The sequence below is a fragment of the Gorilla gorilla genome, chromosome 7 (genome assembly GCF_029281585.2).
Source record: "Gorilla gorilla gorilla isolate KB3781 chromosome 7, NHGRI_mGorGor1-v2.1_pri, whole genome shotgun sequence".
In the NCBI taxonomy this organism is placed as follows: domain Eukaryota; kingdom Metazoa; phylum Chordata; class Mammalia; order Primates; family Hominidae; genus Gorilla; species Gorilla gorilla.
Genome location: NC_073231.2, coordinates 18,265,189 through 18,281,819, shown reverse-complemented (window position 1 = coordinate 18,281,819; position 16,631 = coordinate 18,265,189). Strand labels below are relative to the sequence as shown.

The 16,631-nt window shown below is 36.1% G+C and overlaps 1 protein-coding gene across 1 annotated transcript in view; it reads left to right on the top strand.

Moving 5' to 3' along the window:
- SGCZ (sarcoglycan zeta) overlaps positions 1-16,398 on the top strand; it is a 1,168,143-nt gene extending 1,151,745 nt beyond the window's left edge. The window contains exons 7-8 of the mRNA XM_019031865.3: positions 1,546-1,669; positions 13,696-16,398. Coding sequence (XP_018887410.1) covers positions 1,546-1,669; positions 13,696-13,890 — 319 coding nt within the window. The 3' untranslated portion in view covers positions 13,891-16,398. The remainder of the gene's footprint in view (positions 1-1,545; positions 1,670-13,695) is intronic.
- The last annotated feature ends 233 nt before the right edge of the window (positions 16,399-16,631 follow it).

Sequence of the window (16,631 nt, the reverse complement as noted above, 5' to 3'; positions counted from 1 at the left end):
ATGAATAGTTTAATTGAAAACCTCTACTATAATATAAGTAAGTCTGTGAAACCCTCCTCAGTGGACAGGAGAGTTTCCATACAAGAGAGAAGTGGGACAACATTTAATTGTTGATACTGTGTTGCTAAGAGTCTGCGTAGTTCTAGAAGGGTTGTGTATCAGTGATAAAAAATACATTTTAACATTCAAATTTTGACATTTAGATACTGTGCGTAAAATGCTCATGGTAAATTTTATTAAGCAGTAGGATTGTGAGTGATTGTCTTCAAGTTTTCAAATATTCTATGGAAAAAATGGCGAGTTTTAATAAAAAAAATACAGACGTTTCTTAAAAATAGACACATTCAAAACCTCACCCCTCCAGGGATTATATGAAGCTAGATCTCCAAATGGCCCATAGGGATTAAAATTTTAAAGTTGCTTTGGTGAGTGAAAAAAAAGAAAATGGAAGTGTTGAAACCACTTCTAAATGCTGGCTCTACTCCTTCCATATCACTTTTAAGCTTTTAGGTTTGACTTTCTTGTCTTGCTGAGAGAGAGCTGAACTCCAGAGACCTAATCATTTGAGGTGGTTCTTTCTGCAAAACAACTCTGAATTCATTGCCTCAGAAAACAAAACCAGTTGTGCTAGATAACAGTGAATGTGAGTCTGAGGGGACCCTCCTCTTAAAGTCCTGTGGTAGGGCGATCACAGGCAGGTGCATCCCCAAGGCAGAAAGCTGATCTAAAAAGACCAGTGCATGGATCCTACCTCTTCTCATACTAGCACTTTTTACCACTGTATTCTAGTTCCTGTGTTGTGTCATTTTTGCTTTTTCTCTAGTGTTATATTTGAAGATAATTTGAAAACTGCCTCCCAACTCTGACTGTCTAAAGCACTTTTTTCTTGCCCTCATAATTTATGTAGCCAACCTTCAATCGCATTTGTACTTGTATATTACCCTCCTATTGATTTTTCTTTCACAGACTAATGTCACTCATTCTGTGGACATTTCACGGGGCCAACAGAATTAGTTGATGTAGAAAATGTATTATTTCATTATTTTAATCAGTTTCTAGAGGTGTCAAGTTCATAATATTTTGCGCATGGCTGAAAGTGTGCAATATTAACAATTTTCATTAAAGCATTCATGTTTACAAGACAGGGACTCTTTATTGAGGAATACATATATCTACATCCTAAATTGTAAATTTTTTATTAACCCTCCATCATTAATACTAGTAAGTTATATACTGGTAAGTTATTAAAAATTTTAGCAAGTATACTTATCACACCCTACTTTTCATGAGCATTCTGAGGGGAAACAACAAAAGAAACCATAAGCAAATTGTCATGAAAGTGAGAGTAAATACTCGATGTGAATAAATGTAGATTTTTATAGATAAGTCAATCAAAAATTGTTCTGAAACTCATTCTGGCTTTGCCTAAAATGGTAGGACTTTTCCTTTATGCCTGTCTGTCTGGTTGTTGTTTTGACCAATGTTGTCTTCTAGTTTATCAAAAATTTTCTTTTTTCTATTAATGATTTTTTGTTTTTCCCTTAGGCTTGAATCACCCACCAGATCCTTGATCATGGAAGCTCCCCGTGGGGTCCAGGTGAGTGCTGCTGCAGGAGACTTCAAGGCCACCTGCAGGAAGGAGCTCCATCTGCAATCTACAGAAGGGGAGGTGAGTCCCGGAAAGTTGGACCCTGGCCCTATACTGCCCATTTTGAGAACACAAGTATTTAGATGTCCTATTTATAATTGACTTGTGAAGGAATATCTTTCAGTAGAAAATAAATGGAGTTGTAACTTAGGAAAGTAATATTAGGTTACCATATCTCATATTCAAGAAGTATATATTTGGGAGGCCAAGGCAGGCAGATCATGAGGTCAGGAGATCGAGAACATCCTGGCTAACACGGTGAAACCCCATCTCTACTAAAAAAAAAAAAAAAAAAAAAAAAATATATATATATATAAAGTTAGCCAAGCATAGTGGCAGGCACCTGTAGTCCCAGCTACTTGGGAGGCTGAGGCAGGAGAATGTCATCAACCCATTCACTTCCATTCACGAACCCATGGGAGGCGGAGCTTGCAGTGAGCCCAGTTCATACCACTGCACTCCAGCCTGGGGCGACAGAGCGAGACTCCGTCTCAAAACAAACAAACAAAAGTATATATTTGTGTAATTTAAACTTTTCCACAAAGCACTTCTTTATGCTTCCCCTGGAACCATATGCATGTAATTTGAGAAGAATAATGACAGTCCTTTTTTTTTTTTTTTAATTCTTGTTATATCTTGATATTCAGAAAGTTCTTCCAGAAAGCACTTTGGTTGTTTGTTTCCATAGAAAGAGTGCCTTTATTTATCAAAAAGGAAAACAAAAGTTTTACTGTTTAGGAATGATATTTCCTGGAATAGGCTGTATACATTAGTATTTTTCTTCTATATTACCTTTATTCCCCAAGAATTTTACCTTTATTCCCCAAGAATTTCCTTTAAATCGTGTTGCTACTCCTGCGGACATCATTTATTTTTTCTCTTGCTGTCTGCTTTAAATAATACTTTGTCTTTGATGTTCTAGTTTTCCACTACAAAGTGATAAGTATACATAATTATTGTTATCTGCAGAATCACATTTTTACCAATTCTGGAAATTCCCATTATTTCTTCAGACAACCTCTCCCCAATTTTCTATGGTCTTTTTCTGAAACTTTTCTATGGTCTTTTTCTGAAACTCTGAAGACATAACTTTGCATTTTCGCACCTTCCACAACTCTTACCCTCTCCTTCCCAGTTTCTTTCTCTTACTGTGCCTCATGCCACTGACTTATTCAGGTCTATATTTTCAGGCTTCTCCCCAGTATCTTATCTCATATTTTATCCATACATTGAGCTTTTAATTTTAGTGATTATGTTTTTAATGTCTAGCAGTCTCATCTTTTTTTTTCAAACCTGGACATCTTGGCAGATGCTTTCATGCCTGTTCATTTTTAATTCTACCTTAGTTATTTTAAATGCTCATACATGATTCATATGCTAGTCTATATATTTTTACTACAATTTTGAAAGTTCTTGACAGTCTAAATCTGTTGTATTGCTTTTCCTACCAATACATTCCCTAGGTGTTTTATTTTCTTCTTGTGTTATTTATCGTTTTTAAATTATGAGCACACAAAGGTCAAATTGAGAAAAAAAAAGAATGAAAGGATAAGTTGAGAGACATGTTCTGGAGTATTTCAGTCCTCTTCAGATATAATGATGAGGTCATAATTTAATACAGGCAAAAGGGGAATATTCCTTTTTTATCTTTGTGCCATTATCTCAGTTATTTTATCTCAGTTATTAATTCAAGATGAATTGTAATTATACATTTACTTCCTTTTTAAAAACAGATTTACTGGTAGGACCATATTAGAGTGTTAGCAGATATTACACCATAAGTGATCTAGCAATCTAATGTATAATATTTTGAAAATATATTAATATTTGAAAATATATTAATACATAATTAATATATTAATCTAATGTATAATATTTTGAAAATATATTAATATATATAAATATCAGGATTTCTTTCCACTACAGTTGTAGACTACAATACTTTGTCTAACACAGTAGGACGGAAGTCTTTCTTAAACATCTTGCATTCTTTTTAAAGAGTTGCTTTGATAATGGTAACTTTCATTCAAATTGCTCATAATAAATATTGATTATTATTAATATCTATTTTGCCCCATATAAGAATCATTTACATATGTTCTTTTATTCATTGTATCAGCAGAGTCCTTTGATTCAATTACATATTATAACTTCATTGTCAAATGAGTATTATGCTGTAAATAAATCATAGCCACAGGTTTTCATCTGTGGTTTTTTTTATAGTAACAAAATAAAAGTACAGAAAGGCACAGCACTTAAAACAGCATGTCTTTTTCCTATGAAGAAATATAAAATCATATAAGAAATATAAAATCATATACAATATAAAATCATATAAATATATATATTTTGCTACATTGACTGTACCACAGATTTATCATTTACTAAACAATATAGAGGGATATAAAGTCCTTATCCTTAGATAGTTTTTAAACTACTTAGTATCAGTCATGGTATTGAGGTATCTAAAATGATGGATGAAATGTAGAAGAATGAAATTGTATGTAAAATTCTGCACTGTTGAAAATTCATAGTCATTTCAGGCATAGTATTGTAAAGTATTTCAGACTCAGTCTGGAAACCAACATGAATTGTAATTGTATGGAGAATACTGTAAGTGGTATAATGGCACATGTAATACAATAACAGCATATATACCACAAGATCAAAGAAAAATAATAAAGCATTTTTTTTTTGAGACAGAGTCTCGCTCTTGTCGCCCAGGATGGAGTACAGTGGTGTGATCTTGGGTCACCGCAACCTCCACCTCCTGGGTTCAAGCGATTGTCCTGCCTCAGCCTCCCTAGTAGATGGGATTACAGGCACCTGCCACCATTCCTGGCTAATATTTGTACTTTTAGAAGAGACGGGGTGTCGCCATGTTGGTCAGGCTGACCTGGAACTCCTGACCTCGTGATCCTCCCGCCTCGGCCTCCCAAAGTGCAAGGATTACAGGCACGAGCCACCGTACCTGGCCAAAAACAATTTTTTGTTTTGTGAGTCCTGGGCTGGATTTCAACAGGTGACAGAAGGATAAATAAATTCTTGGTAGAGGAAAGACACTGGACTGTGACTTAAGAGCTCAGGGATGTGATTGAGATCAGGGAAGAGTTTCAGAACCAATGGATTCTATGGTTTATAAGACAATATTGAAGAGCTATATCAATTTTAGAAGTCGGAAAGTGAACAGCATCACTGCCTTGGCAGAACAGAAAAAGATATGATCAAGTTCATCCATGCTGCACAAATCTAGGTAGGTGCAGGAATGCTATGTTGGAAAGAATCAATATATAGCAGCCCCTTTAATCTTATGACTTATACCTCTATCTCAAGCCAAGACAATATCATTTTCTCTAAGTACTCCATATGAATCAATTTATCTATTATAAAAAATGACTTTTTATATGGGTGGAGCTATGGTTTGGATCTCATAAACTTATGGAATTTTAAGTACTGTAATATAGCCGAATACAATCTAAAGCAGCCCCTAAATGGATGGGACAACCAGAGAACACCATTATGGCTATGCTGAAGCAAGCTACTCATCATAAGGCTTGAGTACTTCAAGGTTTACTCCATTGATGAGGCCTCCATAGCTCATGCTTGATTCTAAGGCTGTCACCTGCAATCCTTACTTACTCTTACAGTCATCTGATCAATCCCACATGAGCCCTCTTCTCCACATCTCCATTAGATTTTCATATCCCCCTCCTTAATTGTGTTATGTCTCAAGGTTTGTTATCCAAAACACCAGCTTTTAATATTTCTTCAAGGTGACCTCAACTCCCAACCTGTAGACTTAAACACCACAGTCTCAGAGTTTGCCCCTAGAATACTTTTGGCATTTTCAGAGCTTGATGATGCCTTTCCTCTGCACACATGCTAGCTCCTGAAAAGGTGTAAGGAAAAGGGACTGAACTACACAAGCCCATTTCCTCTTCCACTCAACCAATAAAAGGAATCATCTCTCATTCCCTGGGGAGAAGAGAGCCACAAGTGTATCACAAGCAAGAAGAAATGAGACCCAAAATCCATACCCCCAAAATGTATTGCCTTGGGTTTTTGTTGTTGTTTGCTTAGTTTTGTGCACTTCTTGCTTTCACATCAGAAAAACAAATCTTAAAAAAATAGAACAAATTCATTTCTTTCTCTTTGCTTTCCTGTCACTTACACAGAAGTAACTATGGGGTAATATATTTCAACATTTGACATCAATAAACACAAGCTGTAATCATGCTTTTTAACTTTGAATACTGTTGATAAATGCAGCCATTCATTTGTTTTATAATGTATTCATTTATTGAATAACTATTTGTGTTATGTAGAAGGTGTGTGTGCAGGGTTAAACATGGTAGGAATTACTAAAAATTCAATATGATTCTATCTTTGAGGAGGATGTATTTAGCAGGGAAAGTAAGATGTGAAGATGACTATAAAATACCACATTAAGTGATCAGCAGAATAAGATATTTAAAATAATAAACTGCAATGGGAGAGTCAAATAAAAAAGCAGGGGTTGCAATCCTAGTCTCTGATAAAACAGACTTTAAACCAACAGAGATCAAAAGAGACAAAGAAGGGCATTACATAATGGTAAACAGATCAATGAAACAAGAAGATCTAAGTATCCTAAATATATATGCACCCAAAACAGGAGCACCCAGATTCATAAAGCAAGTCCTTATAGACCTACAAAGAGACCTAGACTCCCGCACAGTAATAGTGAAAGACTTTAACACCCCACTGTCAATATTAGACAGATCAACAAGACAGAAAATTAACAAGGATATCCAGGACATGAACTCAGCTCTGGACAAAGGAGACCTAAGAAACATCTACAGAACTCTCCACCCCAAATCAACAGACTATACATTCTTCTTAGCACGACATTTCACTTATTCTAACAATGACCACATAATTGGAAGTAAAACACTCCTCAGCAAATGCAAAAGTATGGAAATCATCACAGTCTCTCAGACCACAGTGCAATCAAATCAGAACTCAGGATTAAGAAACTCAGTCAAAATCACACAACCATATGGAAACTGAACAACCTGCTCCTGAATGACTACTGGGTAAATCACGAAGTGAAGGCAGAAAGAAAGATGTTCTTTGAAACCAATGAGAACAAAGACACAATGTACCAGAATCTCTGGGACACACATAAAGCACTGTGTAGAGGGAAATTTATAGCACTAAATGCCCACAAGAGAAAGCAGGAAAGATCTAAAATCAACACCCTAACATCACAATGAAAAGAACTAGAGAAGCAAGAACAAACAAATTCAAAAGCTAGCAGAAGACAAGAAATAACTATGATCAGAGCAGAACTGAAGGAGATACACAAAAAAACTCTTCAAAAAATCAATGAATCCAGGAGATGGTTTTTTGAAAAGATCAACAATATAGACCGCTAGCCAGACTAATAAAGAAGGAAAGAGAGAAGAATCAAATAGATGCAATAAAAAATGATAAAGGGGATATCACCACCGATCCCACAGTAATACAAACTACTAGAGAATAATATAAACACCTCTAAACAAATAAATTAGAAAATCTAGAAGAAACGGATAAATTCCTGGACACATACACCTTCCCAAGACTAAACCAGGAAGAAGTCGAATACCTAAATGAACCAATAACAAGTTCTGAAATTGAGGCAATAATTAATAGCCTACCAACCAAAAAAAGTTCTGGACCAGACAGATACAAAGCTGAATTCTACCAGAGGTACAAAGAAGAGCTGGTACCATCCCTCTTGAAACTATTCCAATCAATAGAAAAAGAGGGAATCCTCCCTAACTCATTTTATGAGTCCAGCATCATCCTGATACCAAAACCTGGCAGAGACACAACAAAAAAAGAAAATTTTAGGCCAACATCCCTGATGAACACCGATTCGAAAATTCTCATAAAATACTGGCAAACCGAATCCAGCAGCACAACAAAAAGCTTATCCACCACGATCAAGTTGGCTTCATCCCTGGGATGCAAGGCTGGTTCAACATATCCAAATCAATAAATGTAATCAATCAATCACATAACCGTGGTTTTTGTCATTGGTTCTGTTTATCTCAACAGATGCAGGAAAGGCCTTCAGCAAAATTCAACACCCCTTCATGCTAAAAACTCTCAATAAACTACATATTGATGGGATGTATCTCAAAATAATATGAACAATTTATGGCAAACCCACAGCCAGTGTCATAAGGAATGGGCAAAAACTGGAAGCATTCCCTTTGAAAACTGGCACAAGACAAGGATGCCCTCTCTTACCACCCCATTCAACATAGTATTGGAAGATCTGGCTAGGGCAGTCAGGAAAAATAAAGAAATAAAGAGTTTTCAATTAAGAATACAGGAAGGCAAATTGTCTCTGTTTGCAGATGACATGATTGTATATTTAGAAAACCCCATCATCTCAACCCAAAATCTCCTTAAGCTGATAAGCAACTTCAGCAAAATCTCAGGTTACAAAATCAATGTGCAAAAATCACAAGCATAATTATACACCAATAACAGATAAACAGAGAGTCAAATCATAAGTCAACTCCCACTCACAAGTGCTACAAAGAGAATGAAATACGTAGGAATAAAACTTACAAGGGATGTGAAGCACCTCTTCAAGGAGAACTACAAGCCACTGCTCAAGGAAATAAGAGAGGACACAAACAAATGGAAAAACATTCCATGCTCATGGATAAGAAGAAACACTATCGTGAAAATGGCCATACTACCCAAAGTAATTTATAGATTCAATGCTATCCCCATCAAGCTGCCATTGACATTCTTCACAGAATTGGAAAAAAACTACTTTAAACTTCATATGGAAGCAAAAAAGAGCCTGCATAGCCAATACAATCCTAAGCAAAAAGAACAAAGCTGCAGGCATCATGCTACCTGTCTTCAAACTTTACTACAAGGCTACAGTAACCAAAACAGCATGGTACTGGTACCAAAACAGAACAGCGGCCTCAGAAATAACACCATACATCTACAACCATCTGAACTTTGACAAACCTGACAAAAACAAGCAATGGGAAAAGGATTCCCTATTTAATAAATGGTGTTGGGAAAACTGGCTAGCCATATGCAGAAAGCTGAAACTGGATCCCTTCCTTACACTTTATACGAAAACTAACTCAAGATGGATTAAAGACTTAAACATAATACCTAAACCGTAAAACCCTAGAAGAAAACTTTGGCAATGCCATTCTTGACATAGGCACGGGCAAAGACTTCACGATTAAAACACCAAAAGCAATGGCAACAGAAGCCAATATTGACAAATAGGATCTAATTAAACTAAACAGCTTCTTCAGAGCAAAAGAAACTATCATCAGAGTGAACAGGCAACCTGCAATGTACCCATCTGACAAAGGGCTAATATCCAGAATCTAAAAAGAACTTCAAGTTACAAGAAAAAAAACCATCAAAAAGTGGGCAAAGGATAGGAACAGACACTTGTCAAAAGAAGATATTTATGCAGCCAACAAACACATGAAAAAAGCTCTTCATCATTGGTCATTAGAGAAATGCAAATCAAAACCACAATGAGATACCATCTCACGCCAGTTAGAATGGTGATCATTAAAAAGTCAGGAAACAATAGATGCTGGTGAGGATGTGGAGAAATAGGAATGCTTTTACACTGTTGGTGGGAGTGTAAATTAGTTCAACCATTGTGGAAGACAGTGCGGAGATTCCTCAAGGATCTAGAACCAGGAATACCATTTGACCCATCAATCCCATTACTGTGATTATACCCAAAAGATTATAAATCATTCTACTATAAAGATACATGCACACGTATGTTTACTGTGGCACTCACTGTTCACAATAGCAGGGACTCGGAACCAACCCAAATGTCCATCAATGAATGACTCGATAAACAAAATATGGCACATATACACCATGGAATACTGTGCAGTCATAAAAAGGATGAGTTCATGTCCTTTGCGGGGACATGGATGATGCTGGAAACCATCATTCTCAGCAAACTAACAGAAGAACAGAAAACCAAACACCGCATGTACTCCTATTTGGGAGTTGAACAATGAGAATACATGGACACAGGGAGGGGAATATCACATCTGGGTCCTCTCTGGCATGGGGGGGCTAGGGGAGGGATAGCATTAGGACAAATACTTAAGTAGATGATGCGTTGATTGGTGCAGCAAACCACCATGGCACATGAATACCTATGTAACAAACCTGCATATTCTGCACACATACCCCAGAAATTAAAGTATAGTTAAAAAAATCTTTTTTAAAAAAAGGGTTTTTCTATCTTGGGGCATCAGGGAATGGTATATGGAAGAGAAAACAGATGAACTGGGCTTTGTTGGGAGGTGGGTTTGTAACTTAGAGGGGAGAGATGTGTTCAAGGTGAAGAAAAAGCATCATGTAATTCATGCACTTTACAATTCCATGCCCTATTCTATATGGATGAACCAAAGACAGGCCCTATCCTCATGGATCTTATTGTAAGTAGAAGAAACAAGCAATGAATGAATACAAATGTAACATTACAAATGGATTTTTACTATAGAGAAAAGTATAACTGTTAATGAGAGAAGAAAGATTAGCATTATTTTAATAGAGTGTTTAGAAAAGTTATTTCCAAGGAGGTGACCTTTGGAGAATTGGAGCAAATTTGTTTGCATCCAAATTGACCTAAAATATATATACTTATGATATATGAATTCTTTTTCTGGCTTAATTGTAGTGTGCAGTAGTCTTATGGTTCAGAAATTTAAAAAGCACCAAAAAAGTGGAAAGCTACATCCCATCCATATTTCACAACCACCCAGTTAATATCTCCCCCCACTCATTAAATCTCTGGAGAAAAGTATTTCGGTTTGAGGAAATAGTAAAAATACTATGAGGCTATAGTGCTTTTGCTATTTTTGAGAAAATGCAAGAACTGGAGCAAGAGGAAGAATTACAGGAAATGATGTTAGAGAGATAGGCCAGATCTTGTAGGTAGGGCCTTTGGGCCATGGAAAGACATCAGGATCCAATTGAAGTGTGGGGGATGACATCAGAGTGTTTTGAGCAGTGTAGCAAGATTATTTGATTTGCATTTCTTAAAAGTTCACTCTAGGAATATGTAAAGTCAATGACAGGAGGACAAAAATTGGCCACCGGGAGGCCAGGTAGGGGACTATTACAAGAGTCCTAGTACAAAACAAATGGAATTTAGATGAGGGAGGGCAAAGAGAGAGAAAGCAGAATATTCTCTCCTACTCCTGTCAATTTAGGGATACCCTTCAGACAATCATAAGCTATATATCAGTGGAAACAAGAAACAGCTGGAGAGAGCTATTTCTTTGCTCAAATTCAAGATCCGTTTTTTTCTTTTTCTGAAACTTTCTCCATGCATGTCAGAGCCGTACGATCACTGTCTCTCAAAGTGGTGAGTCCATGATTTAGAATAAAGCATTTTCCAAGTTAGAAGATTTAGCAAAGTAGGTATTGAACATAGGTAATATGTTTCATGGAGACTTCAAATCTAATTATAGACAATAATTATATATTGTTCACTGTGCTGATTAGCTACTGTATTGGTTCATTTTTACATTGCCGACAAAGACATACTCGAGACTGGGTAATTTATAAAGAAAAAGACAATTAATGTATTCACACTTCCACGAGGCTGGGGAGGCCTTACCATCATGGCAGAAGGCAAAAGGCGCATCTTATGTGGTGGCAGGCAAGAGAGAAGGAGAGAACCAAGTGAAAGGGGTTTCCCCCTTATAAAACCACCAGATCTTGTCAGACTTGTTCACTACCCTGAGAACAGCATGGGGGAAACTGCCCCCATGATTTAACTATCTCCCACTGGGTCCCTCCCACAATACATGGGAATTATGGGAGTTACAATTCAAGATGAGGTTTGGGTGGGGACACAGCCAAACCATATCAGCTACTTAGTATATCCTTTGGATTAAAAGTCCACACACTTTTATGAGTATTAAAAAATATGAAAATGGCCATACTGCCCAAAGTAATTTATAGATTCAATGATATCTCCATCAAGCTACTATTGACATTCTTCACACAATTGGAAAAAACTACTTTAAATTTCATATGGAACCAAAAAAGAGCCCACATAACCAAGACAATCCTAAGCAAAAAGAACAAAGCTGGAGGCATCACGCTACCTGATTTCAAACTATAATACAAGGCTACAGTAACTAAAACAGCATAGTACTGGTACCCAAACTGATCTACAGACCAATGGAACAGAACAGAGGCCTCAGCAATAACACTAGATATCTACAACCATCTGAACTTTCACAAACTTGACAAAAACAAGCAATGGGGAAAGGATTCCCTATTTAAAAAATGGTGTTGGGAAAACTGGCTAGCCATACGCAGAAAGCTGAACCTGGATCCCTTCCTTACACCTTATACAAAAACTAACTCAAGATGGATTAAAGACTTAAACATAAGACCTAAAACCGTAAAAACCCTAGAACAAAACTTAGGCAATGGCATTCAGGACATAGGCATGGGCAAAGACTTCATGACTAACACACCAAAAGCAATGGCGACAAATGGGATCTAATTAAACTAAAGTGCTTCTGCCCAGCAAAAGAAACTATCATCAGAGTGAACAGGCAACCTACAGAATGGCAGAAAATTTTTGCAATCTATCCATCTGACAAAGGGTTAATATCCAGAACCTACAAAGAACTTAAACAAATTTACAAGAAAAAAGCAAACAACTCCATCAAAAAGTAGGTGAAGAATATGAACAGACATTTCTCAAAAGAAGATATTTATGCAGCCAACAGACACATGAAAAAATGATCACCATCACTGGTCATTAGAGAAATGCAGATCAAAACCACAATGGGATACCATCTCAGGCCAGTTAGAATGGCAATCATTCAAAAGTCAGGAAACAATAGATGCTGGGGAGGATGTGGAGAAATACACTGTTGGTGGGAGTGTAAATTGGTTAAACCATTGTGGAAGACAGTGAGGGGATTCCTCATGGATCTAGAACTAGAAATACCATTTGACCCGGCAATCCCATTTGTGGGTATATACACAAAGGATCATAAATAATTCTACTGTAAAGACACATGCACACTTAAGTTTATTGCAGCACTCTTCACAATAGCAGGGATTTGGGACCAACCCAAATTTCCACCAATGACACACTAGATTAAAAAAATGTAGCACATATACACCATGGAATACTATGCAGCCATAAAAAAGGGTGAGTTCATGTCCTTTGCAGGGACATGGATGAAGCTGGAAACCATGATTCTCAGCAAACTAAAACAAGAACAGAAAACTAAACACTGCATGTTCTCACTTGTAAGTGGGAGGTGAACAATGAGAACACATGGACACAGGGCAGGGAACATCACACATCCAGGCCTGTCAGGGGGTGGGGGGCTAGGGGAGGGATAGCATTAGGAGAAATACCTAATGTAGATGACAGGTTCATGGGTACAGCAAACCACCATGGCACGTGTATACCTATGTAACAAACCACGTTCTGCACATGTACCCCAGAACTTAAGGTATATATAAAAAAAGACATAGAAGGTGATATAAATAAATAGGAATATATTCCAAAAAAATACACTGAGATTTGTTTTTTTTTAAAATTAATTGCCCCCTGTTCAGTATTGTCATATCTATTGATATCCTTATTTCTTTGCATATTCTGTACACCAGGCATGATTAAGAAATTAAATTGAGAGACTGTCAAAATCATTAATTTTCTGTGGTGTTTAAGTAACTGGGTTGGCCCCTTAAGCGTATTGTATGATGTTGCTTTTCAGATTGAGGGCTTTCTGTCAGAATGCACCATCTCCCAAAGGAGAAGATAGCTGCAGATATTTTGGACTCTACTGTAGGAATGTAATTTGTTTGTTCAACAAAGCATGGCAGCTAAACCATAGAATTGTTTGTTGTGTCGACTTCCTTATTAGACCATGTTGAGGAGGGATGTAGATTACTCGATGCTCTGAGAAATGTAGATTTCTAAAATGAATTAAAATGCAATTTCTTTTTTCCCATAGATATTTTTAAATGCAGAGACAATCAAGCTGGGAAATCTACCAACTGGCTCCTTCTCATCTTCTTCACCCAGCTCCTCAAGTTCTCGACAGACAGTGTATGAACTCTGCGTCTGCCCCAGTGGCAAACTTTACCTTTCTCCAGCAGGAGTAGGTTCCACTTGTCAGTCCAGTAGCAACATCTGCCTGTGGAGCTGAAGTGACTGATTTCTCCTCACACCAGAATAGCCTTTTGTTCCTGTCCGTCTGCTTCACAGTTCTGCTCGGTTTCCCTTGTGATCAGTCCAGAGCTTCTTCGAATGGTCCACAGAGCAACTTCCAGTGTGAGCAGGGATTCGCCACCACCTTCTCTTGTGATTTACTGTACTGCTCAACACAGAGGGTGTGATTGACACAGCAGTGGAAAAAGTGTCGTCAGCAGGAAAACTGGATCATGACTTTTGCTCGAAAGGAAAGGGAGAATAACATAGGTGCCTTTGCTACGCGAAGTGAAGCACACAGTTTTAGATTTTTGCAGGACCTGGATATGAACTGCACATATATACATTACATAAATGAAATTCCCAGTATCCAATGGCAAGATGAAATGGTTAACCCTGTAAGAAAACTTATTCTACATTCTGAAAGCACAATTTTCCATTCATCTTTTTGGATGTAAACTTTTATCCCCGACTTTTAAAATTTTAAAGCATTATGTAATGCTTGCTTTACTAAAATTTAAATTCAATACATGGTTTTTAACAAAACAGAACAAAACAAAACAATACAGAATCTCTCCCTGAGTTTTCCTTCTGTTTCTTTAATTTCAATGTGCTGTTACTCTTTGTCTACTAAGTCTAGAATTTTGTACATTAGGTAATTTTGAAAGCACTCAGCAATATATCCTTTACAGAATTAACAAAATGCCATTATAATGTCATTTGTCAGATCTGGATGGCCTTATATAGTATTTACATGGCTACTGCATGTGATGTATTTGCTTTTAACAAAACATCTACTTTATTGCAATATAAGACAGGATTAAGAAGGATATGTTGACGGTATTAAATCCATAGATCATTTTTAAAAAATTCACATGCTATCCTTTACACCTAGGTTTTAATAGTATAATTTTTGTTTGCTCCACTCACTCTGCACTTGATTCTGACTGCTAAAATTCAAACATCCTCTAAATAAATAATACTAATGTGATGCATAATGCTGAGAATAAATTCTGTTTCCATTGGGGTATCATCTTCAGAATTATTCTCCATCTATTTTTTATTGGAGGTTAAGATTTAAAGAAGTTAGAAGCTAACTAAAATTTCTTGACTAAACAGTAAAAATGACAAATGCTAATAAATATTGAAAATGTGTTTACTTCACTAGATTCATATTTTAGGGAATTTAGTCCCATTTCTATTCAGCTGTTAACATATATTTACTTTTATTAGATCGTTAGGCTACCCTGACCTCAAAAATTATAGTTCTTTTCGTTTTCCAATGCTTATTTTTGTATATGACCTCTTAGTAAACAACTGCAGAATATTGAATATTCATTTATCACAGCGCCCCTTAACTCAAATTCTTGAAACTTACAAAGAAAGAATGTAAAACTGTATTAAGTATTTCCTATTATGGGAAGATGACTTAATTACTATAAGGTAAGTCCTGAATTTTCACATGTCAATCAAACGTTTTTCTCCCTCATGCACACTATCAACATTTGTGTTGAAACTTCCTTTTGGGGATTAATGGCTGTAGAGTCTTTGGAGTTCAGGTGTCTACAGCTCAGAGTGAACTGGGAGATTAGAACTTGTTGCAAAAGATGTGGTTAGTGAAAGTAGAAATATTGGCAATGCAAGAAGAAAAGTGAAACGTTTGACCAGAATTATCTTGTTTGCATAACCTAGCATATCAAATAACGGAAAAAGCTCATTTCCACTGTACTCAGCAGAAGGGTTCAAAGGCTAATTTATTATTTTTAAAATAAAATGTGATTATATTTGGGTGTTATTATATAACTTTTTAAATCAATATTGAAATAAGAATTTATGATATACGATTGCTTACAAAGTTATAACACAAGAGTTTAATTTATATTAAAATAAGAGAATTTAATATAAGAAATCTCACATTGGTCTTTGCAAAATAAAGTATAATACAAGAAATGTTGAGAAATTATGTGTGCTAATCACTATATTATGGACTTTTAAGGAAAACATTATGTAGTAATTTAAGACATATTCAAGTTCTAATCATCCTTCCATTAAAACAATTATAAACTTTCTAAGTCAAATAGGAATAATTCTTTTGATTAGGAACTGGCCCTGTTTCTAATCTCAGCTGTCTTCTACTAATCAATTGAGCTGTTTTAGGCAGTTTGAGAATCTCTCCAGGCTTCAGTTTTCTCAACTTCACAGCAAACGTATTGAATATAATAGTCTCTTGGGGTTCCTTTCTGTTCCAACATGTTCTAATTTCAAGTTCTAATTCAAGTTCTAATTACAAAATTACAAAAGGCAAAAGAGGAAAATGAAATTTTAAATTATATGTCATAAGAGGAGAAAAGATGAAAAAAAAAGTGAGAAAAAAAGATGTAAAAACCAATTCCAGTGAGGGACTGACGTATTTTTAATTCAAATGTATTCTGAGAAGTATAGACACAATTCAAAAGTAACTTACAAGCTTGAGAGCTTTAGACTGTATCCAGATGATATAACAAATCGGTTCAGTACAGTAGAAAATATAGTGATAGCGATGGCTTTCCTATTCAACACCAAATAATTGCTTTAAGTTATCCGACTAGCTGTTTCAGATTTCTGAATCTAAGCCAAGATCCCTGTCTCAGAGAGATCAAGCCTATTGTGAAGGCTTAGAAGAATGGCCCCAAATGTCCTCGTTTTCCACATTCAAAGACAAAAAAAGCATTTTTTTTTAAAAAAATATAGTGGTCCCTT